At 46.2% G+C, this 26,403-nt stretch overlaps 1 protein-coding gene across 1 annotated transcript in view; it reads left to right on the forward strand.

Moving 5' to 3' along the window:
* Positions 1-26,403, forward strand: part of NEK9 (NIMA related kinase 9) — a 221,491-nt gene that overhangs the window by 31,848 nt on the left and 163,240 nt on the right. The window contains exons 5-8 of the mRNA XM_069208465.1: positions 13,259-13,364; positions 14,666-14,797; positions 24,730-24,840; positions 24,939-25,003. Coding sequence (XP_069064566.1) covers positions 13,259-13,364; positions 14,666-14,797; positions 24,730-24,840; positions 24,939-25,003 — 414 coding nt within the window. The remainder of the gene's footprint in view (positions 1-13,258; positions 13,365-14,665; positions 14,798-24,729; positions 24,841-24,938; positions 25,004-26,403) is intronic.

Below are 26,403 nucleotides of genomic sequence, written 5' to 3' on the forward strand. Positions count from 1 at the left end.
TCTGCCTGTTGGGTTTTTCATCCATTGGGACCAATTCTAGAAGGCACTGGCTGGCATTTATGTGCCTTGACTGTGTAGAGTGGCACCATGGCTACTGAAGAGTGTTGTCCCTTGCCTAGCCAGTTAAAACAAAACAGAGTGTGTATATACTACACTTGCTGCTCCTGGATGTACTCTGAAGACTAAATACTCTGGTGAATAATCATCCATTCCTGTGGGTTGCTTCTTTCCAACTTGTGTGTGGACCTCTTATAGCACATGCCAGGGTTACTTGTCTAATTACCCATTCCTATGGGTTACTCCCTGTCGCATCCTGATGGACTCCTTGCACATGTTGTATCTGGTTGTATAATGGTTGCTCTTTCATTTCTCCAGGATAGTCCCATCTGAGATTTACTATGGTTGATTTCATAATGCACATTCCTACAGGTTGCTCATGTGTGGACCCCATCCGTTACATTGTGACTGATGCAATATTGCACGCCTAAAAGTAATAGTGTTCATGTCCGATTGGACTCCTCAGAGCATGTCCTGAGGATAGTTGTGTGATGCCTGCTCCTGTTGATTGCTCCTCTGCCACTCCTGTTTGAACTCCAAAGCTATTACTCTAGTTGATTTAAGATGACACCCACATGAGTATCAGTTGTCACAGTGGGTACTTTACACTACTCTAAAGCTGATAGGTATCTGTGTGCACCACTACATACTTATGTACTCATAGTGTTCCCATACACCCATAAGTATATGTAGCTACACACTAGTAGCTACAGTTTGCTCAGTCTCTGCAATATACACTTAGCAGCAAAACACTTTCCACCAAGGCCAAACTACTCTCACATTCTTTGTATATATTGATAAACTGGTATCTAATGCCTAAGCTCCCGCCTTTCTCTCCGACTTGCTTCAACAAATGCTTAGGTGCTGCAACAAAACACATTAAGAGCACAACTCTGGTTGTTGCATATGCAAGTTGAACAATAACTACTACAAGAGAACTCTACATGTGGCAAAAGACATTTACCCCAGGGTACACAAAGCAACAACACGAAAGTAACCACTTAAGAAAACCAGACATACTGAAGACTTAAACACAATTCCTGTATCTTTAAGCCCCCTTCAAAGCCAGGGAAGGGTGGCATTACAATATCACATTGCATGCCCTTTAGGAGTGCTTCTACAGCCAGAGTGCCTCATCTAACCATTCTAGAGCTTTATTTACTCCAGTTAACATTATGCCAGGCATCTGTCTCTGTATGGGAAGAGAATTACAGTTGCATAATAGATGTGCATAAAGTGTGCATGTATCGATGTGTGTACATGTACATATCAATGAGTGCAATTAAATGGCTAAACATACAGACCAACAGCTTTACTCTAATCCCACCCAATTTATCTCATTGACTCAACCTCACAAAGTATAATGAAGCTCCGAAGTCAGATTGATTCATCCACACCTACATTTTGTCCAGTGGAATTGAGATTGGTATGCAGAATGCCAAAGTCATGTCTTTAAGCATGACAAGCAAGATACACCTGGTCCTTGCCAACAAGGCGTAATATTGGTAAGGCTTTATTGGTTCCAGCTTATTGACACTGCTGTGAACTGTGAACACCATGACATAATAGTATTATTTTGAAATAGTACTGCTGCATCCGATACCATCCTATTCATGGAACACCTCAACTTCCAACTCAAAACGGATGGCAAAACCACCATCAGAGGCATCCTCATCTACAGACCTCCATGTCCAATTTCATTGCACCACAAGCCATCCACACCAAACACTACACTTTCCTTGAAGACCTCAGTTTTCACCTAGAGGACACCACTAAGCCAACCTCCTCGAAAGCATGAACACATAACAAGTCACCAACCCCACACACAACGCAGGACACACGCTCAATCCTATTTTTACAGCCAGCGACAGTCTTGTTACACCCATGTCACTGTGCTCATCTGGACAGACCACTCAATCGTCCACTTCACAATCCCAGTGGCCCCCCGCCACCAAGTCGCTCAGCACCTCTCACTGCAGCCGGGTTAAAGTATCCAAAAACCAGTGGACCAACACCCTCAACGCTTCCCACCGCAACCAACTTTGAACAGGCCATCAAGAACTTCCAGACCTGGATCGTAGACTGCGCCAACAGAGTTGCCCCCATCAAATCCACCAATCTCAAGAGAGCCACAAAGTATGCCAGCTGGTACACCTCAAAACTGAGAACCACAAAACACACATTCATGCAACTAAAAGGAAATGGCACACTAGCAAGGAGCCCACAGACCGCACCACCTTCAAGACTTTGCTCAACCACTACCAGCAGCTCTTGAAATATATAAAAAGGAACACCCTAGCCGACTGCATCAAAGCCAACTCCAACCATAGCAAAGGATACTTCATCATCAAGGAGTTCTCTAACCCGTCACCAACCGGAAACATCATCACTGCTTCCTGAAACCTCTGCAGCACCATGGTGTACTTCTTCCACAACAAGATCTCCACCATCTACAAACCCCATCCTGACGCCGCTGACTTCGTTGGTATCCTCGCACCCACAGATGCAAGCTCTGTGCACAGAATCTTTGTCTGGGATTAGCTTACCACACGGAACAATACATCCTTCATTCACTCCATCCACTTAGGAGTTCCTCGCAATCCTGTCACCACGATATGCTCAACTTCGGAAACAGGACTTTCAGCAACAAGCTTACCACCTTCTTCAACACATCCATCAACTCTGGCACCTTCACAGAAGAATGGCAATACGCTGAAATCAAACTCCTCTTTAAGAAACCGTCCGCCGACCCTCAACAAGCTCAAGCACTATCAGCTCATCTCCCTGTTCTCTTTTCCCGCCTAAGTCAAAGCCAATTTATGGAGAACAGCAATCTTTTGGACCTATCCCAATCCGTATTCCGATCAAACCACAGCACTGAAATCCCCACGATTGCAGCTACCGATGATAAAGGAACCCTCCTCGACTGGGGAGAAACGGCCGCCTTGATCCTCCTCGACCTCTTGACACTGTATCGCACCACATGCTGATCAAAAGGCTTCATCAGGTCAGAATTTAAGAGGTCACCCTTAAATGGATTGCATCCTTCCTCACTGGAAGAACAGAGAGAATCCGCCTTTTACCTCGGAACCCAAGAACTTTACCTGCAGTTACCCTTAAGGTTCATCCCTCAGCCCTACTCTGTTCAACACCTATGTCAGAACACATGGACTGAACATCATCTCCTATTGAGGCGATACCCATCTCATCCTCTCCCTATCTGAAGAATCTCCCATCATGAGGGCCTGGTTCCGCTCATCCATGACTATTGTCAGCGACTTGATGCAAAATAACTGCCTCAAACTCAGCACAGACAAAACAGAAGTGCTGATCTTTGTGAACAACACATTCCAAATGAATGACTCCTGGTGGCCCACAGAATTTGAACTCTCACCATTTCCCGCAAACCATGCCTGGAACCTCGCGATCACCCTCAACAACAAACTCACCATGAAAAACCAGATCGCCTTTTTACTCACTCTTCACATGCTCCAAAAGATCTTCAGATTGCTTCCAGTCACCACCAGATGCAATGTGACTCAAGCTCTCATCACCACCTGCTTGGACTACTGCAACACACTGTACGTAGGAATCACCTCCTGAAGAGACTGCAGACCATACAGTACTCAGCGGCCAGACTCATCCTCGACCTCCCCAAACAGGCTCACATGACTCCTCACCTAAAGAAACTCCACTGGCTCACCGTCCACAAGAAATGCCAATTCAAGATGCTAACCCATTCCTACAAAGCCCATCACAATCAAGGACCAGTATACATCAACCACCGCCTGAGCTTTCATCTACACTCGAGACACCTGCGCTCTGCCTCCCTCTCCCTTGCTCACACCTCAGTGACTGCCGAAAAAGTCAGGGATGTTCTTTCATCTACCTAGCCGCGAAATCCTGGAACAGCCTCCCCCCCTCCGTCTCTGAACCGCAACTTCTCTTCAGAAATTCAGAGGGAAATTCAAGACCTAGTTGTTCAATGGATTCCATCTGAACAGCCTGGCTCTCAGCACCTCCTTATCCTTGCAGGTGATTAGTAGAGTTTTATAAATCCTGACTGATTGATTTAATTTTCCAAATATTCACAATCCTCTTACACATTGGCACATGATCATCTATAAACATTGTGGTTATCTTCTCATTACAATGTGAAAATCTGGATACAGTGTACAATTTAAAACCTTTCGCCCGGGGCACTCGTTTGAATCACCCATTGTCCCTCTCTTGGGTCTGAGCTGTGCATCCCACTCTTATGGTGGTCTGCCGTCTCATGGGTCTTTCATTTTACCAATCATTTCCCCCATGTCTCCAAGTCCACCTCCCACCTTTTCATCTCTCTTAGTGAGACGAATATGCTGTTTTTCCACTATGTGCCACTTTAGGAGGTCCTTTTTCAAAACCACTTCCTCTGGGGCTCTGGGCACCACCCAATGTATTACCATGGCATACTACATACTCCTCGGGGACCTGAACTTCCACCTCGTGAACACCAACGACAACATCTCTACCACCCTGCTCAACAACCTCGGCCTCAAGCAGCTCGTCACAACACCCACCCACTCCTCAGGACACGCTTGACCCTATTTTCTCCACTAGCAAACAAGTCTCCTTCAGCCACACCACCCAACTCCACTGGACCGACCACCGCTGCATCCACTTCTCCTTCTAGGAAATGCACAACACACCATCACCTGCAATGGATTCCCCACCGCAGATGGAACAAGGCACTGAAGACCAACTGATCACTGCCCTCTTCCGGAAACCCACATATCGACACAACTGACACAGCAGCCCGCAACCTCAGGCAATGGATCGACGACCGTGCCAACACTCTCGCCCCGCTCAATAAACCTTCTAACAGACGCACAGACAAAAAGGCCTTCTGGTTCACTGCCGACCTCCAAGAATCCAAGCAAACATGCCAAAGACTCAAAAAGAAGTGGCGTTAAGAACCGCCAAGAGAACCACCTTCAAAGAACGCACACAGCTACGAGGAGCTCCTAAACAACATGAAGGAGCTCTCCAACCCCGGCTCCCACGTCAACGACATCCCACCATCACAAGACCTCAGCGACTCCCTAGCCACCGTCTTCTGCTGCAAGATCGCAGACATCCATGACAGCTTCAGTACTCAGACTCCCCCCACCAACCACTGACACCACAGACTCACCACCCACCAACCTCTTCCTCTCCCAGACCCATGACAACAACACCATCAAAATCATGAACACCATCCACTCCGGCTCACCATCTGACCTCTGCCCTCACCACATCTTCAACAAAACAAGCTCTGTCACCGTACCCAACTCCAGAAGATCAGCAACAGTTCCTTTGAGACCACCACCTTCCCAGAGAGCTGGAAACACGCTGAGATCAACGCCCTCCCAAGAAATCCAAGGCGGACCCAAAGGACCTCAAGAACTTGCAGCCCATCTCCCTGCTCCCCTTCCCGTCAAAAGTGATAGAGAAAATTGTCAACAAACTGACCAGTTTCCTTGAGGAGAAAACCACTCTAGACCTGTCCCAATCCGGATTCCACAGTACCAAAACCTCCCTCATTGCTGCCACCAGTGGCATCATGACCATACTTGACAACAGCAAAGCCGCAGCCCTCATCCTCTTGGACCTGTCAGCTGCGTTCAACACCGTCTACAGCTCCACCATATGCACACGCCTCAAAGACACAGGAATCCGTGACAGAGCCCTGGACTGGATCACATCCTTCCTCACCGGCAGAACTCAGAGAGTCTGCCTCCCTCCATTCTGCTGTGAAGCCACCAGAATCATCTGCGGCGTACCCCAGGGATCGTCCCTCAGCCCGACCCTCTTAACGTCAACATGGCTCCGCTCGCTAACATCACCCGATCGCACCACCTCAACATCGTCTCATACGCCGATGACACTCAGCTGATTCTCTCCCTCACGAAGGACCCCACCATCGCCAAGACCAACCTCCATGAAGAAATGAAGGCCATCGCCGAATGGATGAAGAACAGCTGCTTGAAACTGAATTCTGACAAGACTGAGGTCCTCATTCGGCTCCACCCCCTCCGCATGGGAAGACTCCTGGCGGCCTGCCACACTGGGAACCGCACCGACACCCATCGGCCATGCACAGAACCTGGAATTCATCCTAGACTTATCACCATCAATGACCCAGCAAGTAAACGCCATCTCCTCCTCCTGCTTCAACACCCTTCGCATGCTTCGTAAGATCTACAAATGGATCCCCACTGAAACCAGAAGGACGGTTACCCAAGCACTTGTAAGCAGCAATTGGACTACTGCAATGCCCTCTACGCAGGAACCGCCGCCAAGCTCCAGAAAAGACTGCAACGCATACAGAACGCCTCTGCACGCCTCATCCTTGACATCCACTGCCACATCATAGCCCACCTGAGAGACCTACACTGGCTCCCTGTCAACAAGAGAATCATGTTCAAACTCCTCACCCACGCTCACAAGGCACTGCACAATACCAGACCAGAATACCTCACCAGACGGCTCTCCTACATCCCGACCCAACAGCTCCGCTCCGCCGACTTTGCCCTCTCCACTATCCCACGCATCCGTAGAACGACCGCCGGGGGCAGATCGTTCTCCCACCTCACCGCCAAGACATGGAACACTCTTCCCACCCACCTGCGTCAGACAAGGACCTACATACCTTGAGGAGACATCTCAAGACACGGCTGTTCGAGCAGTAGCAGCCCATCCCCACCCCATCCCCTCAGTGCCTTGAGACCCTCTTGGGTGAGTAGTGCGCTTTACAAATTCTCTGATTGATTGATAGTACTTAACAGATCTTTATCAGATAGGACATATCCACTATGCTGAGAAGTCTGCCAAAGGGACCCTGTTAGTCTAATACTTTAAAAGCAGACTAGAAAATTACAAGCTTAAATAATCTAGTCTGTCCTGATGCCCCCCCAAGTCCATCACTAGAGGCTAAACATTCGATACCACCCCTCCTTTGGCCTACAAGCACTCAGTGGGACCTTAACTCACTAAGGAACATGTTCCAGAGATGCGAACAAGCTTGAGCACCTACGACTCCAGAGTAAGCCTGCTGGGTAGAGCTTGTAGGCATTGATCATGCATTCCCTTATTTTTGGCAGAATACCTTTCGCCACAGAAGTCCCACCTTGACAACAACTGTGTACATGAATAGTTTAAATCACTGGGAAACTGTTCATTCACCTACTACCTTCACACGCACCTTTAGTGATGCAGCTGATGCAGGTCCACCACTATGAGAGGTCTTTCCTTATTTATCCTTAAGTAAATGCTTGCAGCTGTCTTATAGAAGCCTTAATTATGAGGGGAAGTACAGACCTAACCAGGAGTATTCTCCTGTTCCAGACTACCTTACCTAATTGTCAGCCCTTGATCTCTCCAAACCTTTGGCAGGAATATTTCAGTTAACCGGAGCTGTGGATAATAACCACTCCCCCGCGCTTTAATAAAAAAAAAAAAAAAAAAAAAAAAAAAAAAAATATATATATATTCTTTACTGGTGTTTACAAAGAGAAGACAAAACAGCATAAATCATCTGAAAGATTTATACACCAATTAAGAGAAATAATGACAACACTTTATGGCAATGCAGCGTTTATTAAGCCGAAGACCCAATGAAAGGAATTTTCTACTCAGTTTCTTCTTCCAACACTTTATGGCAATGCAGCGTTTATCAAGCCGAAGACCCAATGAAAGGAATTTTCTACTCAGTTTCTTCTTTTTGGGGGGGGTTGGTGTCAAGCCCCACACCGTAGCCGCATTGAGTACCTACTCCCTCCCTCACCTTCCCCTCCAAAACTCCCCCCGCACCTTCCCGACCAGTACCGTGCCAGTGATGAGCAGCTTTATACCACATATAAATTTCACTGCTGGGCTTCCGCATCTGCTGCCTCTATCCAGTCTGTGTACATGAATGTAGTGCAGTGTTTTGGTAAGAGATAGGCCTGGTGGATAATGTTGTATTGAATTAATTTAAATTGTGTATTCAAGCTAAACGTTTGTGCACCAGCTTGAATTTTCTTCCTCTGTTGAGCCGATAGGGGCTCACCCAGAATCCCCTCCCACTTAACTTATGCCTTTGCTATCAGCTTAGGCATGTCTTCTTTAAGTGCTCAGTCCATATGGGAGATCAGCCTGCGCCCACCCGCAAGGAGCAGGAGTGATGTCAACGTATGTGAGGGTTTCGGTTTCCCGGAAAGCAAAGCCAAATTTCCCAGGCTGTGCTGATACCTTCAAATATTGATCTCTATCTAGTTCAACGGAGTCTAATGCCTCATCTTGAGTGATAAATTGCCCACTGTATAATACACCCAGCGGATCACGTGCCCTCCTTTCATTTTAGTAACAACATCCCCTCTGCAATCTGTGCAAGTGCTTTTATGTCCCAGATCGGCATGTCTTGTGCATAGGGTGCACACCGCAACACCCTCCTGACTGTCATTTTGTCATTTCCCATATACAACACACCTGCCCAACTACATAGGGTGTATCTGGTGGCACACAATGGTTCCCTGTCCCCCAACATGATCATAGTGGGTAGCAAGTGGTCCCCATGGGATTCCTTCAGCAATAGTTTTTCCCAGTTATTGTTTCGGTCCATCCAGTGAATAGCATGCTACTCTTGTGCTGCCATGTAATAGAATTCTAGATGTGGGACCTCAATTCCCCCCACCCCCCAGTCTTTCGAAGCATAGGTAAGCTTATTTGTTTCCTCTTGTTAGCCCACAGGAGATCAAGAATCAAATGATCTAACACAATAAAATCATGCCTGGGGATGTCAAAATGTATTCTTCAACGCGAATAGGCATCGAGGGAGTACTACAATTTTTACGATTGCCGCTTTGCCCATCAGAGACTATACTAAGGAAGATCCCCCTTGAAATCTAACAGATGCTCAAAGACCTTCCAGCACTCTGTTGAAATTGAGTCCCCCGGCTCTGTTATTGACAAAAAAAGACAAATAGAAACACTGGCTGCTTCATGTTCATATTTTGTCTTGGTATGTGACTGGCGGGGGGGGTGAGACAGAGCTTTGCCCCTTTAGCAAAACAAAGGGTTGAGGGCAGTTTCAAACAAGTAGCACAAACTCCTGGATTACAGACTGTTGCAGCCTCCACCATCAAGAACTGGCAGATTCAAGAGAGCAGGTAGACCACCACAGCAGTTTGCACTTTGATAATTGCTACTTAAAATAAACCACCGCCTACATGATTCTTCACAAAGGAATGCTTCAAAGTCCTCAACCATTTGTCCATTGCATGCCATGTGTGGCGAAGTCACTTCTCATGGTCCCATGGCTCCCAAACCCCATTTTCCCCCTCCTCCCTAATGCATAGTTAACATTTGTAACAAATTAATTCTTGGGTCAAGTTATATTAAAATGAGTTTTCTTTATACACCCTTGCATAGTCCAAAATGAGCCGTAAATAGCCTAAGCCTTCTACATGCCAAATAAAGATATTTTGAAAGTATAGCTCTTTGCTCTTCTAGCAAGTACTGAAATAGTGTGGTTCATAGGTTTGGAAAAATCTTCTGCATGGTGTTTGCACCACTATCAAAGGTAGAGTGTAGCACCATTGTTCGACTATGTGACTTACCAGTGCTAAAATTTACTTTTCCACCTTGCGTGAATTATCCTATACTTTCAAAGTTCATATGAAATACATCAATGTTTTGTAGAAAGGGAGGCACACTGCTGGTGTGGCTGTCAGCCTTCCCATGCTTATAAAATGCTTCTTATACTGTGCTGCATGTTTGTAGGAAAGTGCCCCCTTTTTTTTTTTTTTTTTTACATGGTCACCCCCCACTTTTTGCCTTTGTATTCGTGACAGGAAGTGCACTCGGATCCTGCTAACCAGGTCTCCAGTGCCAGATCTCTTTCCCTCAAACTGTACAATTGCTCCCCAGTTGGCCATATCTTTGGCGCCCCTGTAAGTCCCAAGTAAATGGTACCCCAGGTTCCTAGGGCATGGGTACCAAAGAGGGCTCCCTTTTCTGCAGCACTTATTGTGCCACCCTTAGGGACCCCTCGCCTAGCTCATGCAGACTGCCATTGCAGGGTGCCTGTCTTGGTGCAGCTAAAAGTGAAAACACGACATGGCACACAGCCTGTGTGCCATGTCCACTAACAATACATGCAATATATATGTCACCCCTGCAGCAGGCCTTCCAGCCCTAAAGCAGGGTGCATTATTTTACATGTGTGGACATAGCTACATGAGCAGATATGGCCCTGCTATGTCTTTGTCGATTCTTAGACCTAGTACGTGATTAAGGAAGCCATTTTACGAACATCCCCAGCTACATGAAGGTGTCACTGAAGCTAGGGATGTTTGGTATCCGACATCTTGCATGAATACATCCTAACGATTCCAATGATGGATTTATAAATACCTGCACCCAGAGGGCACCTTAGAGGTGTCCCCTGAATAACCTACCAACTGGTGGGGTACTGGCTGACTAGTTTTAGTCAGCCTGCAACCTATAGACATGTTTCTGACTCCCCAAAGGGTGAGAGTCTCTGCTCTCTGACGGTCCGGAACAAAGGCTGCACTGGCAGGAGTGTTAATACACTCCACCCAACAGGATGACCTGCAAATCTGCATTTCTAGGCAGAGGGTTTCTTAGAGTTCACCGTCCTTGGTATGCATATCTGGCTTCCCTGGGAGGAGGAGATGCTGACTCGCATGCTGACTCACCCGCTGACCCACCCGCTGACCCAGGGCCCATTTAGCACCTGGTCAAGTGGGAAAATTAGGGGTCAGAAAGGCGTGCCCGCCCCACAGGTCAGTTCCACCCCTAAGGTGAGCTGCCTGATGTGGACACAAAATTTGTAAGTCTGCCGTCTTGGTGATGGCAGAACTAGGAACTTTGGAACAAGGTTATTTCCACTCCCCACAGGAAGTGGGTCATAAAGGGGGTGTACTGACCCCAGTGGTATGTAGCCAATTGGTTATTACCCTACACTTCCTTAACACCCCTAAATTTAGTATTTAGGGGAGCCCCTGGCACCAAAACGTCAGATCCTGCTGCCACGAAGAAGAGACACTCCAGAGATACAAAAGCAAGAACTGAAGACCAGTGACTAACTTGGCACCAACCCTGCCAGTCTGCCTGCTGACTTCGACATTTGCAGCAAAAATGCCTTGTCCTTCTGCTGTTTGCACCTCCAGAAGCCCGGGAGAACTGGCAGCCTTTGCACCAGAACCAGGAACTCCCATGGAGTAGTGGAGTGACATCCCTGCATCTTAGAAGCACCTCAAGAAACATTCGGAGGACTCTGGATGCCAAAACCTGATGCCGGAGAGCACCACTGTGCCCGTGCTCTCTAGCCCAAGTTGAAGTGGGCCAACGGTGCCAGCATGATCCCCAGTCCCTCCAGAGACAGTCCATCATTGGTCTTCCCATTGTGACCTTCATGCCGACACCTGCAGCCTCTTTCAGCAGGCCCCCTTTACCTCGACAGCCTCTGGTGATGAGAACCCGATGGCCCACTGCATCTTTGCTGCCGGCCATCCCGGACCGAGGGGAGGACCAAAGGTATCCCTACATCCCCAAACCCCGTGAGCCCTGAGCCCACTTGTTGGTTCGGTCGGATTGGACCCCCATACCATGCCTGCAGCCTCTTTCTGCAGGGCCCCGCTACCATGAAACCTGATGGTCCAAGACACCTCTGCACCTGGCCTCCCAACCTAGGAGAAAAGGACCACAGGTGTCCCTACGTCCCTGGGCATCACCAGAAATGAAACCCCTTGTTGGTTCACCTGGACTAGACCCCCAGTCTGTACCTGCAGTATCTTTCTGACCGGACCGATCCCCATTGAATTTAACAGGGCGACCAACGCTGAACAGCACCACTGAGCCCGGCTGCCTCCGTGTTGCCAGAGGTGACATGTTGGTGTAGCCTAGGACTCTGCCCTATACTCACCTTAAATCTGCAAGATTGGTCCTGTAAGTTGATGTGGAGTACCTGTTTGCTGTAAATGTTTTCTCTCCCATAGGATAACATTGCAACTTCAGAAAATTGCACTGTCGGCTTTTCAAAACTATGATAAATTCTATGGCAAAACATACTTCCTTTATGGTAATGATTCTGGTGCCTAAACATATATAAAGATACTGATTAATTTTGTAAATTGATGTGGAACTCCTTATTGAGTTGTCTCTCTAATTTATTGACTGTGTATCTGTGGTAAATGTCTAATACTCCTCTCTGATAAACCCAAGCCTGCTTAACAACACTACCCCCAAGAGGGATTGCTAGAGTAAGCTCCTGTCCACTAGTAAGGGAACCCCTGAACTCTTTGCACAGTATACCTCATTTTGGTATACTTTATAAAGAGCCAGCTTCTTACACTGTTAAGATTGCTCCATGGCCAGCTGGAGAAACGTTTGAATGCACTCCATTACATCCGAGAACTAAATTAACTTGTGTGCCAGCAGTAGTTAATTACATTTGTATTCTTTGGTTTAAAATATCTCTCAAAGTGATCACTGTGTTCCACATGGTTTGCTTACCAAGCATTTAGAGTTTAAGTAATTTCCGAATCCCACATTGCACTGCACCTCACTATTCAGTTTCAGTGTGTTTTAAGGGCTGACTGTGGCCATCTCCATTATGTGCTTCCCAGTGAGCTGTTAAGTTCATTTATCGTTCAGTGTTTAAGGCTCCTTCCCTTTCCAGGCATACCTGCTCATCATCTTCACCTAGAGTCCATCAGCTGCACAACAATTGTTAATGGTTGGTCTTGCTGATAGTATAGGTTGGCTGCTTTACTGTTTTGTTTGTCAGCAGTGAGTAATTGAAGCAATCCGCTATTTGCATGCATTCTCTCACCCCTTTTCAACCCAGTAGGCTGATATAGGTAGAAAAATCTGGCTGGGCCAAGCCCGATTTCACTTTCAGTGAACAAACCCTTTTTGAAAGGCGCTTTGGAAAGTTTTGTGAACATAGTCCTAATATGCAGTATTGTCTCCCTCTCCATCTCACTCATGTTTCGTTTCATTCTCTTCTTTAATTATTTCTAATTCAACTCTTATTAACTGCGTTTTTCCAACTAACTTTCTCATGTATTCTCTCACACCATTTCCCAGCCTTTTTGCACGGTTTCTCTACTTACTTTACTTCCTGTATGCAGTCTTAACTTTCTGCTTCCTGTTATTCTCTCTCTTGTCACAGAGATATAAAGACCTTGAACATATTCCTGACCAAAGCAAACCTGATAAAGCTGGGTGACTATGGCCTGGCTAAACAGCTGACCTCTGAGTTTTCCATGGCAGAAACGGTAAGTGTTGCCCAAGTTCTCTTCTGATCCCAGGCTCCAGTATTAGACCATTACTGCAAAGCCCAGGCATTAAGAGAAACAGGTCCCACTCTTATTAGGGCATCTGAAAAGCCTAGCTGCAGAGGAACGCATGTGCTAATGTTAGTCTAGGTCTTTGCTGAGTACCAGTGCAACGAAGAGTATGTGCTTTTTATGCACTGGTGCTTGCAAATGCAAGGTTATGTATACCTCTGCTGAGCCCAGCTGTTTACTGCACAGTTAAATGCCTGTTAATGTGTTGACCAAGCTCAATGCTGGGAGAAGGTGGTCTTACCATCTGTAGAGGCCTCTTCAGGGTTTGGGTAGAGACAGTATTGAGAGAGGCAGGTGATGCATTCTGTTAACTCTGTGCGGAGGTGAAGACAGTGCTTACAAATGTATAGAACTTTTGTCTGGGATTCTAAAGAAACCAGGAAAAGAAAGTGAAGGTAAAAGCAGTTACTGAAGTCTTTTGAGGCTACATAGGACCCATGTGCAGAGCCCAATTACAGACACTGTTGAAGGGAGCAGTTGCTGCAGTTTATTAAGGCTTCTGCAGGGCCTGGGTACAGATGCTGCAAAAGGGAACTGTTGCTACCATCTACCCAGGCTTCTGCAGGGACCAGGTACAGATGCTGCAAAAGGTAGCAGTTGTTATCCATCTATCAAGGGTTCTGCAGAGCTCGGGTACAGACTGCAAAAGTGATTAGTTGCTATCACCTATCAAGGCTTTTGCAAAGTCCGGGTACAGTTACTGAAAAATGAGGCAATTGCTACTGTCTGTTAGGACCTCTGCAAAGCACAGATACAGACACTGCACATTGGAGCAGTTGCTACCGTCTACCAAGGCTTCTGCAGAGCGTCAATTCAGACAGTGCAAAACTGAGGAGGTGCAAAGATCTGTCAAGGCCTCTTCAGTGCCTACTTCCCTACTTCTAGAGCAAAGCTGCTGCATCTGCCTTTTAAAGACCACTGCAAAGTCCATGTACTGACATCACAAAAAATGGCCCTCCAGTAAGATGTTTTCAGCCAGATGCAAGCAGTGCAGACAGTAGCAGGTTTGCTCCTGTTCTAAATGCTTCAAAGTGCCATGGGACAGACCGTTTGGTACATGTAAAGAAAATGCTACTGCATGGTGAGACCACTGAAAAGTCAATTTGAAGATGGTTAATGAAGAACATTTGCTACTGTTAGTTGAGGACCATGCAGATTTAACCAGTACAATTTACACAAGGCGGAATTGAGATTGCTTAATCTTTCTTCACTTTTGTTCCTTTCTTCAGTGTGTTGGAACCCTCTACTACATGTCTCCAGAAATCTGCCAGGGGGTGAAGTACAGCTTCAAGTCGGATATATGGGCAGTCGGATGTGTCATTTTTGAGCTACTGACCCTGACAAGGACCTTCGATGCTACAGTAAGAATAAAATGGGTCAAATATGCTAGCAAAAACGTGCGTCAGAGGCAGAGATTAACTGGTTGGTAGGAATGATTTTTCCTTTGCACAGTTTAGGATTTTGGCTGGAGCTTTCTAACATATTTATATGCTGTACAGTTTTGTTTGGAGTTTTTTATTGTATGGCAGGTGGTCAAATTTTGCCTGGCTTTTCCTTTACTCACTTACCTTGTAGCACTCTATTTTTCAACCCCTTCATTCCACTTCATGAGTCTTCCAGTATCATTGGAGTGGTTTGCAGCAAGCTTGCAAACTCTTCCAGAAAAAGATGTGTGCAAAAGTGGACTCTATTCATATCCAGGCTTCATTCCAACATACCTTGTCAGACTAGTCTTCTACCAGAGTATCCCCATTAGCCTTGTTGAAGCTGGTTTATCATTTGAGGCCCTTGAACTTTTCTTAATCTCTTCCTCAGCACGTCCAAGTCTGAATGTTGATGTGTTTTTTCAAAAGAGGTTTAAGGAGTCGAAATCTACAGTTTCTAGTTACCTGCCTTTGATCTTTGTTAATAATGCTCTGTTCTTGAATCCAGTACAGTCCATTTGAAACATTCTCATAACATATTCAAAAGATGTCAATGGAAAACCTGTTAGCTGGCTAGTTTGAAGTCAAAACAGTATAAAATTCAGATATTAAACCTATCAAATTTGGTGCTGAATGGTGAAAGGGGAAGATGCAAAGTTACAAGATAGATCTCAGACGTGAGTTTTAGTTTTAAAATAATTCCCATAGAAAGTTTCCTGTGCAAAAAATAATAATAAGGCACACTTAGTGGAACTACACCAAGTTTCATATGTATGTTGTGCCATCTACCATTCGATGCATTTCTTTTTTTTTTTTTTTTTTTTTTTCAGCCTGCTGCATTTTTGCTCAGCTTTTTGAAGTTCTCTACATAAATGTGATTGTCTATTGCCTTTGAGTAGGTTATGTGTATATACGTTAATGGTCATCAACACTGGGAATTTTTTTATACCAAAATAGCCATTCTCCTTAGCTGTATGTTCTCAATGTTTGCAAACATGTGGCAATTGGAGTGGTGGGAATCTCTCTCAAAACGTTTCGGAGGCATTTCAGCATATGAGAAAATGCAGCTTCAGGAGGCCGAATGCTGCTCAATGTGTAAGTGGTTCAGCCATATGCTTCGCTTAGGAAAATTTCACCCCTATCCAATCGACTCTTGTGGCTAGGAATTGGTGATGGGTATTAGCAAAACATAATTCTTTCAAACCTTACAGAGCTTCCGAAGAGGATTTTTAGGGTCCTATCCCATCTGTTTCTAAATTGCTACTGTGCCCATGGTGTTTAAAAGGGGTGTGGGGGAAATACTGTGTTGTTCTTTCCCAAGCCTTGAGGAAGGTTATGCTGCTGCCTTACCAGCCTCTCTCAGCTCGGTCAACATTCTGGTGGATATTTGTTGCCCTTGGGGGAGGAATCAGTTATCCCCTCGCCCTTCCTTCCCCAAGTGGGGAGATGGGGGGTGTTCTTGCAGTTCCCAGCCTTAGCCAAGGGCGGTCGTTATTTGTTGCCCCGCCCCCCCCATACATACCCTTAGGATGGATGGATATTTTTTCCCCTACCCAAGGAGGCAGAATTGTGCAACCCCCCCCCCCCTCTCCGTGATGGACAAAAAAAAAATCTCCATGCCTAAGATTGGAAGTTTGTTTTTGCCCCCTCCCCCCTTCACTGCCCACAAGCCTGAACCTCTTTCAGCCTTTAAAAAAAAAAAAAAAAAAAATGAGGACACAGAACATGATGCCCAGGGCAGCTGCTCTGTTTGTAAATGTGAACAGATCATAAGGGGAGTTGCAGATGTTCTGATTTCCTTCACAAAGTAGGGTGTAGAAGGGATAGGACAGCTGCCCTGCTTTCTATTCACAACTTGCAAACAGGCCAGCTATTGCTGACCCTCCATCACTATTTCTGAAAAGACCCAAATCAACAGGAGGTGCTACCATCAGGCCTCCGTTTGTATTACCTGAGTTTGCATCAGGGTGAAAGAAGCATTGTCAATGAAGTCCTACATCTTTGCAAAGAGGCAACAAAGGTTTTTTGCTTACACTGCATTGTATCATGCAAAATGTTATTCTATTTGTAGGCTAACTCAACCTTGAATAAAACTTGCTCATATGATTGTGCCTGTACTTGTGCCCTTTCAGGGTCACTAGTATACTTCAATTGCACCGACCTCTTATAGACATAGCCATCAGTTTCCTTGATCTACCTATGAATATTAATGTAGGGATTGTCGGGATCCCTTTACAGCAGTTGCAGGGTGTAGGCATTTATCTGAATTATATATCTGCAATACTTTGTCTCAGCATTGTGGGTAATGGTTAAACTGTTTTTTTATCGATCAATTCTGTTTATTGAAAATTGCATAAATGAAATCAGTACCCAGCCAGTCGCCTATAACCCTGAGTATCGAATGAGGCAATGGAGATGTACACAGCTGATCGCCCACAACCCGGAGGCTGGCGCATCATAAACATTACGACCATTTTTATTAAACAGAACTTCCCCACCCTTTCCCAGCCCTCTTCCTTTCCTTCAATAAGGTGAGATTGTGTTATGCAGGAGTCTGTCTGGATTAAGAGTGGTGTTCCTGTCACATGTATGTGCTTGTGGAGTCATGGCACTGCATCTGGAGTGGGTCTTGTCAGGGTAGGCAGCAACCTTAGTAATTTCAAGTAAGTAGGGCAGGACAGTTCATTGAATTCTGTGGACAATATGTGTATGAAAGGAGCCCCGTCCGAGGCATAGTCATCCATTTGTTGATCTAAGGAAAGTGACATCTTTTCCATACCTAAGGTAAACCATACTTTATGCAGCTAGGACGTGTATTGAGGGATTTTAGGATTACTTGATGTGCAGCTCCCAGTGCTAGTGCCATGTGTTGACTCCTGTGGAAGTGTAGAGGAAACGTTGGAGGATTAGTTAGTCCAAGCAATGTAAAATTTCATATGCCCTATCTAGGTCATCCAGCACCTGACCCCAGAAGCGCGAAAGTCTAGGATAGTGGCCTAACAATTGGGTCAGTGTACCCGTCGCCCCGCACCCTCTCAGGATTCTCTGGAGCGCCCTGGAAGCCAAAGTCCTATTTTAGCTGGTACTAGAGATAATATGTGCTGTTTGTCTGGCTCTGATACAGACATTTTCCCATTCGGCGTCGGATAGGGTCCTGACGATTTCCTGCTCATATCTCTGTGACCTGGTGTACGGTGTTTAATCTCCCCCTTACTGAGGATGGCATAAAGTTCAGTGATCAAGCACTTGTCATTGCACTTAAGAATTAGCCATCGCTCAAAGTGTCAAAGGACGTTCTGCATGTGGCCGGACGGAAGGGTGTAGCATCCAGTGTTGCACCTGTAGGTATGGGACCGGGTCCACTTCTGTTAGGCTGTAGTCTACTTTAAGTTGTTCGAGGGGGATGATTCCTTGTGGATCAAACAGGGATCTGGTCCTCTTGCAGCCTCCCTCTTGCCAACGCCTGAATCGTTTGGGTTGAGGCCCAGGTGTGAACTCCAGGTTATGCAAAATTGGTGTCATGGGGAAGGCAAGGACGTCAACCCCTCCCTTGTTGCCACTGTGTTCCAGACACACAAAACAGCTCGCGTCACAGGTAAGAATAGATCCCCCAGGCTCGATGTTTCTTATGAAGTCATGGCTCCTTCCATATATAGGATCCCTTCACTGCCTGGCCCATGAAGAACCAATGTTTCTCAGTAAGCGGTCTACTCCACTGTACCATGTACCACAGCTGCATGGCCTGGTAGTAGCGCAATAACAATGGGGCGTGACTGCCCTCCTTTAATCGATACAGTAGCTTCTAGTGCAAGCGAGGGTTTTGTCCTCTCCAGATGAATCGAGTTGTAGGGACTGAAGGGCGTGTTTGGGAGGTTCAAGAGGTAGGGTCTGGAACAGAGAGAGGATTCTTGGGAGTGTGGTAATATTTACAGCGGCAATCCTGCCGAAGCAGGAAAGACCCAGCCTTTCCCACCCCACGATATCCACCTTAACCTTCCTAGTCGGGTTGTTGTAATTGAAGTTAATTGTGCATTGTAGTGACTTTGCTAATTGGATTCCCAAATAGGGGATGTTGGATAGACCCCATTCGAATGGTAACTGGACTCTTAGGGGGGCGCTTCAGTCTGTGGAGAGGCAGAGAGGTTCAAGATAAGGGATTTCTCCATAGTTGCCTTAAAGCTGGAAGAGTTACCAAAAGTCTGCAATTCCTGCACCAGGGTCGGGAGGGAAGTGAAAGGATCGGAGATGGCTTGTTTTACACCCCCAAACGTGACGCATGATATCTTGGGATGTGCTCAAAGGCATTGAGCCAGTGGCTCCATGTAGAGGGCAAACAGGAGAGGGGAAGGGGCAGCTCTGCCTCATTCCACGCTTGATGCCAAAGGATTTGGAGGATATTCCATTGACCCATACATTGGCTCTGGGTAAAGTTATACATGCTCGCAATCCAGCAAAGAAATTGTTCTCCAAAGCCTAAGTGTTCCAATGTTTTGAACAAGTAGGGCCAATGGACTGGGTCAAACACTTTTTCCACGTCTATGGAAAAGTGAAGGGCCCCTGCCTTGAAGCTTGAGGCTTTATCCATTAGATGGTAGAGACGTCGGGTGTTGTCTCCACACTGACATCCCGGGATAAACCTGCCCTTGTCTGGGGAAATTAGCCTTGCAATGTGCGGGTTAAGGCAGTGTGCCAGCACACTGGTGAACAGTGGGTCTTATAAGACCTGCACAGGGCAGGATCCTTGCCTGGCTTGGGTGTAATTGCTATGGATGCTTCCAGCATGGACTCTGTGAAGGAACCCGAGGATGCAAAGGAGTTAGAGAGCCTTGTGAAGATAGGGGATAATTTGTGGCAAAAGGTTTTATACGCAAATGGAGAGAAGCCATCCTGGCCTTGGGACTTCATGGGCTTAAGGCAGACAGTGGAAGAGATCACTTCCTCCACACTTATGGGTTGGTCCAGGGATTCAGCAATGTGTTAAGGGAGCTGCATTACTGGATGAGTCGAAAGATAAGGCGTGGGGTCATCATTTGTTCCCTGATCCTCTGTATACAGGGTTTCATAAAAAGTCTTGAACGCCTCTGAGATCTGAATGTCCGAATGCTCTTCCACAGCGGTAGATTGTTTGATTGCTCGGACATATCCGTAATGCCATTCAGTGCGTAGGCGGTGCGCCTAGAGCTTTCCACATCTGTTACTCCCCAAGTAGTACTTATGCATTAGATAGAGTAGAGCATACTCTGCTCTATTGAGGTCTACGCGCTTGAGGAGCAGGTGCGTGCGCTTGAGCTCTCTATAATCGAGGTGCCCCCATACTTTAATGGACCGTCATGAGTTCTGTGACTTTACGTTCGAGGGTCTGCTGTTTTTATTTGCCGAGGCGATTTTTGGAGGCTGAAATGGCAATCAATTCTCCCCTCAGAGCTAACTTCAGAGTTTCTCAGGGAGAGGAGATAGTGACTTGGACAGTGCCGTTCCTTTTCATATAGTCTTGTATTACCTGTTTCAATGCAGTGACAGTCGTGGGGACCTGAAGTAGAGTCTCTGAGGTGCCACTGTGGGTTGGTAGCAGAGTGTGGGTGAGGTGCATAGTCGGGGTCAAGGGGGCATGATCCGAAAGTGATCTTGGAGCAATATCTGAGTCCTGGACCAGAGTCATAATGGCAGGTGTGGCCAGGAAAAAGTCTATTCAGGCATATGTTTTGTGTGCTGCAGAGTAGTGGGAGTACTCTGTGGAAGTGAGATGCTGTAATCGCCACACCTCAGTCAGTCCACAATCCGATAGCCAGTTACATCCCTGAGGTGACATAGCTCCAGTCTGGTCAAAGCAGTGGGCTGATCTATCGAGATCAATGTCCATGACAAGATTGAAACCCAATCAATATGGCTGTGTCTGGGGTTTGTTATGAAGAAGAAAATGCGTTTAGGATAAATGGTTCCTGGCGCTCACTATGGGTGTAAATATTCACTGTGGTAAACTATAGGGTTCCAACTCGTATCTTAGATGCAAGAAATCGTCCCCAGGTTTCTGTTACTTTGTAGAGAATGTCGCCTCTGAACCAGGAGAAAAGGATAGCCATGCCACCCTTCTTCGTGGAGTTTGTAGACCACAGTTGCTTCTGGAACCATCTAGATTGTATATGGTGTACATCTTAGGGAGGAGGTGTGTCTCCTGGAGCAAGTCAATGTTGTTCTCCGAGCGTTCAAGGAGGGACAGAATTGATTTCCACTTAATGGGGTTATTCAGGCCTCTAACATTGAGGCTCAGTACCTTAACTTCCAGGACCATCTACCTGCTGACCGCAGAAGCTGTGAGAATAGATATAGAGAGGCGTGTAGGCTCATGGTTGCATGTAGTGCATGAGGAGCACCTATCTAGTCGGACTGGACATGTGTCATTACTCCTAAGTAGACGGATGGAAGAACAGCTACAAAAATGAAAAAAATAGGAATAACTACAAACTTTCAATACAGAGGGAATAAGTCCATCTTCGATGGTGGTCAAGATAGGCAGGTGGTCCATGGGCCGTTAGTCAAACAGTAGGCAAAATCTCTCCGAGCGTATCACCAGTCCAATCCTACTGCTCCCGCCTCCACCCTCACAGTGCCCTCCCGCCCAGGTCTCTATTCAGACCGAGCCATCAGCATCCCCGGAGAGTACCTGAAGCCGTGTCTGTCTCTCCTTGATCATAGTAGACGAATCCAGGCGTGTTTTGGTGGAAGAACCTGTGTGCAGTGCCATTGGTGTGTCTTGCGGGTTGTGTCTGTGGGCAAATCCTCTTGGCCAGATTAGGCATTAGGGTCCGCAGTCCTGAATACACTACATGCTGCCAGCAGGGAAAGTAGCTGCCACAGTTTTCCAACATGTTGGAATATGATCTGAATGGATGGCTCCAAGAGTAGGCAATGCCCGTGTCTGAAAATGGGCAGTTACAGAGTGAAACTCGGCACTGTTGCAGTATAATTACGGACAAGTCTTGGTAGAGGACCAGAGCATGGTTTGTGAATTGTATCTGGTGTTTCTCTCGGGCTTTGCAAACTATCCAGTCTTTCAGCAAGAAATCGTGGACACAGGTTAATTAGTATGTCTGCTGGTGGTGCCCCATTGAGTTTAGGCGGCCCCACCCGGTGGACTCGGTCCAGTTTCAGCTCCATGTCATCAGTGGCACCCAGTATGTGACAGAAAAGGGTTTCCATGTACTCACCGATGCCCGTTCCCTCAGCTTTCGATGGAACCCAACAGATGCGCACATTATTCCTCTGGGAATGATTCTCGAGGTCTTCAGCGTGAGTCTGAAGTTCAGTGTGTTGATCTTGCAAGCATAGAACCTCTTGTTGCAGCAATTCAACCTCCTTGTCTCTTCCTGTTTCACAATCCTCCACCGCAGAGACTCTATCGCTTAGTTCTGCCAGGTTACAGCGGACCTTACGTGGGTCACAAACAGTTCTTTTGTCACTGCTTGCAAATAATCTTTAAAGGAAGAAAAGAGAGCCTCCAGAAATGACCTTGTCATTGGGTCGTCCTTGTCTGCTGCAGTGAGAGGGGAAGGGTCAGTTTCTTGTGAGGGTGATCCAGCATCTCCAGCCAGTCCCATAGGTTTCGTGAGAATCTCTTTGAAGGAGCGATCTTTCTTAGACGAGGTGGCTGCCATGGTGAGGAGATGTGTTTTGGCTGGTTTGTGTGTGGGCTGTGGGACCCCTCAAGCTGTGTAGACTTGCAGGGAGATGCTTTGTGAGGGGGGATGGGGTAGGGAGGGTAGGGAGATGTGCTCTTCATCCAGGGGCCTGCCTAGTCTCTCCGGTCTCCGGAGGATCCAGTAAGTTGACATTGCACTGTGGTGTTAGAGATGCGGTCTCCGTGGGCGGCGCTGTGGAGAGTGCTATGCGAGGGATATAATATTTCTCCGGGCCATGCGCTATTCTCCCCTATGCCGCCTGCTTCTGCATGTGTCACTTTGTGCTGGGCCCGACCGTCGTCTCGTGGGGGCCGCCAGTCTTCCTTCTCCCTCTCCTGCTGACTGTTGAGTCACATTGGCTGTGTGGGAGAGCAGTGAGGGCCCCTACGTGGCAAGGCTCCCATTGTTGACAACAGCAATCCCTCAGGTGCTCCTGCACTCACCGCTACGCCTTGTGCAGAGCGTGGGTCTGGGTTTGTCTTGCCTCATCTCCAGGGAGGGGGAGGGGGGGATATGTGGGGGGGAGGGGGCCTGGCAATGTCACTTGATTCTCCACTCCGTGTGCTGCTCCTCAAGCATGGTCTTCCAGAAGCAGGGTGTTTGTGGAAGGGTGTGCGTGCCCTCTGAGTAACCCAGAAGAGGGTGGGGTGGAGGGGTCCTCGAGTGGGTCTTTGCTCATCTGCCCTCCGCAGCACCCACCGCACCGCTTCTCGTGGGGGCCAAGCAGGAATGTGCTCGTAGTGCGAACGCTCAGCAGGAACTCTTAGCAGTTGCAGGGGCAAACAGTGTGGAGAAATGGCAGGGCTCAGCTGGAGGCTCAAATGGCACTGAAGCCTGGCTGGAAGGGTGCTATATCAAGCTTTAGAATGGTGGAGCCGGAGAGACCGAGGGGTGCGTCTCAACCGAGCTGCCATCTTGGCCACGCCCCCTCAAACTGTTTTTTTAAATTTTATAAAGCATCTTATGCAATTTTTAATTTTTTTCTTGGAGTCCTTGAGTAGCCACTCTTCGAATTTGCCTCTGAAATGGTTTTCTGCTGTCCATGGGTGGTGATGGGAATGCTATCCTTAATCTGGCAGATTATAAACAGAATGTTGATCTTGGATTTCCCCATCAGCAAGTCCAAGGTGATAATTGCTTCTCCTCTGTGGACACTGCAAAAGTCATCTGTCTTATTTATATTCTTTGCCTCAAGTCAAATGATAATGGGTCACACAGCCAACTTTTGAAGCATGGTGTGAAATGTCGGGCCCTCACGCTCATTTCTGTGGCTACACTACAAACTGCTGTGCTATACATTAACATGGGGTGATGCTGCTTTTTCCCTGTGCAGGTGAACAGTTACATTTTGTGCACATGAGCAGTTAGTTTTTCAGACCCAGTATACATTGTATCTTCCTTTTTACCATTCACACATTGGTATTGAGGAGAACTGACATGTGGAGATGAGGTGATCTCAATGAATACCGGGGTGGAGAGCCGTGGAGCATAATTCCTGTGGCATTTAATCTATGAAATGTGTACTTGTGATGTTTCTAAAAATGTGTGAGTGGAGGTCTTTAGCATGTCTTAGTCCATAGTCTGTTGTGGTCTATAAACTCAGTCTGAAGTGTTTAAAATGGCATGCTTAAAGCAGTTTTGCACTAGTTTATTTGTGTTTTGGTGGAGGTAGCCAGGTACATTCTTCATAGCCACCCTGGCGATTGCCTACATCTTGTTTCAAATAATTTATTAAGTTAGAAGACTTCACTTAAACACTTGCTGATTTTCTCTGATAGATATCGAAGTGATTTAACCCCAGGCTCCATTTAAAAGATCACAATGTTTTTGTTGCCAGGGCTGTGTAATGTGGGGGAGAGGGATTCCGGAGTTTGTGAGTTACAAAACTTGTTTTTAATCTTTTAGAGTTTTTTTAAATATTATTATAAATATAGACAGATAGGACATGCTGTGATTTAGTGAATGACCCCAGACTTGCTAGAAAGCAGATGTTTTATCAAGAATTGAGAACATGAAATGGATTAGTTATGGGCGTTCCAATGGATTATCTAATAGCATACCTTTTAAGGATCAAGGTCTGGTAATGTCAGTTTGCTGTAATCTCATTAACTCAGTATCACAAACCTCCTATGGCTTTTCTGAAACTCATTATGTAATACTTCTGCTGCTGACTCTGTTTGTGTTTGACTGCAGAACCCTCTGAATCTTTGTGTGAAGATAGTGCAAGGAAACTGGGCCATGCAAGTTAACCCAAATATCTACTCACCAGAGATGATCAATCTAGTACAAGACTGCCTACAGCAGGTGAGTTATCTTTTGGAGTTGTGTTATGGTTTGACAGGTAATGCAAAATTAGTCAGAACTTATGGTAGTTTCATCCTTAACTTTTGTGATTGTTGTAGGATCCAGACAAGAGGCCCACTGCAGAGGAGATCTTGGAACGTCCTCTCATCAGCCAGCGGAGGAGGTACCATATTCAGAAACACTTTTGTGACAAGAGCAAGGCCATAGTGGTAGTTGGGGGTCATGAAAGGCTTTGTAGGTAGGCATGGTCCTTTGGTACCAGTACCACTGGGACCTGAGGGTCTTGAGCAGGCTGCTTGGTTTCATGAGAAGCTCTGGGTCATGTAATGAACTCCACGTTTTAGTCACCAGAGCCATAGTAATACACTTCAGTACTTTCTGGTCAGTATTACAGTGCCTGCAGATCCACAGCGTTTTAGTGCTGTTTGTTCTGTATCATGGAAACTGCAAAGCATGCGGGTTCAACCATGTAGAGTGGATTGGTCAGTGTTAACAGTTTGCTGACCAGGTTAAGTTCTGAATCACAACTGTATCGTTTCGATCATTGCCTTCAAAACATATATATGGGACTAGTAGAAGCTGTCTCCTTCGGCTGAGAACCTCCTGCTCCACTTCTATGACAATCATTTCATGTGAAAGTAGATTACTACTGTTACTGCTATTGGTTTGTTGTGCACTACAAAATTAAGCGATGTTTCCATCCCTGAATTCAACACTTTAAAACAATTGTGACTTTACTAAGAGTCCACGATCTTTCTGGAGTGCTTTTCCTGGCATGGTTATCCATGAGAACGTCTATGCTTTCTGTGTTTTCTCAACCAGCCTCCAATGGCGAGCCTCTGGTAGTATTAAGAAGCAGTGCATAATAGCCACTGAAAAGCGCAGAATAGCACAGATTAAACATAAACAGAGCTTAACTCCAGGCAAAACTCTTCCTTATTGTGGTATTTGTTTTATTTGTATTGTACTTTAAGATAGGGTATGTTTTTTCTCACTGATGTGAATTACGTAAACTATTAGGGCAAATTTAAATATGTTATCTTGTTTGGGAGATTCTAAAATTTTTAATATCCATTCCATGTAACATTTCTGATGCAGTTCACAAATCACATTTTCTAGACAATTATATTTAAGTTCTAAACAATATTTCTTAATGACATTGTTACAGAGTACATAACATTCCACTGTGCTTGGTATTACAATGTTCAAAGTACTGTGTTTGTCTTGTGCAGTGGGGTTGAACTAGTGCCCTGTTTGTTATCCCAAGATAGGTGTGTGATACCAGCAGTGTGCCGTAAGTCGCTGACTATTCAATGCTAATCCCAACTACAGTTTGTGTTGGACTTAAGTTCTAACTCAAATGTTACCTGCAAGCAGTGGGATGTTTCCCAACATGAATGCTCTGTTCAGTTCAGTAGGTGTTCGAAATGTATGTGACCAATATGACCAATTCTTGAGATTGCGCTATTTGATCTGAAACTGAAATCCATGTGGATAACACAGTCTATATTTTGGCAGGGAGTTGGAATAGTCACCATTTACATTTAGGTTAAATATATTTTT

This window comes from Pleurodeles waltl, chromosome 9 (assembly GCF_031143425.1).
Source record: "Pleurodeles waltl isolate 20211129_DDA chromosome 9, aPleWal1.hap1.20221129, whole genome shotgun sequence".
Lineage (NCBI taxonomy): Eukaryota > Metazoa > Chordata > Amphibia > Caudata > Salamandridae > Pleurodeles > Pleurodeles waltl.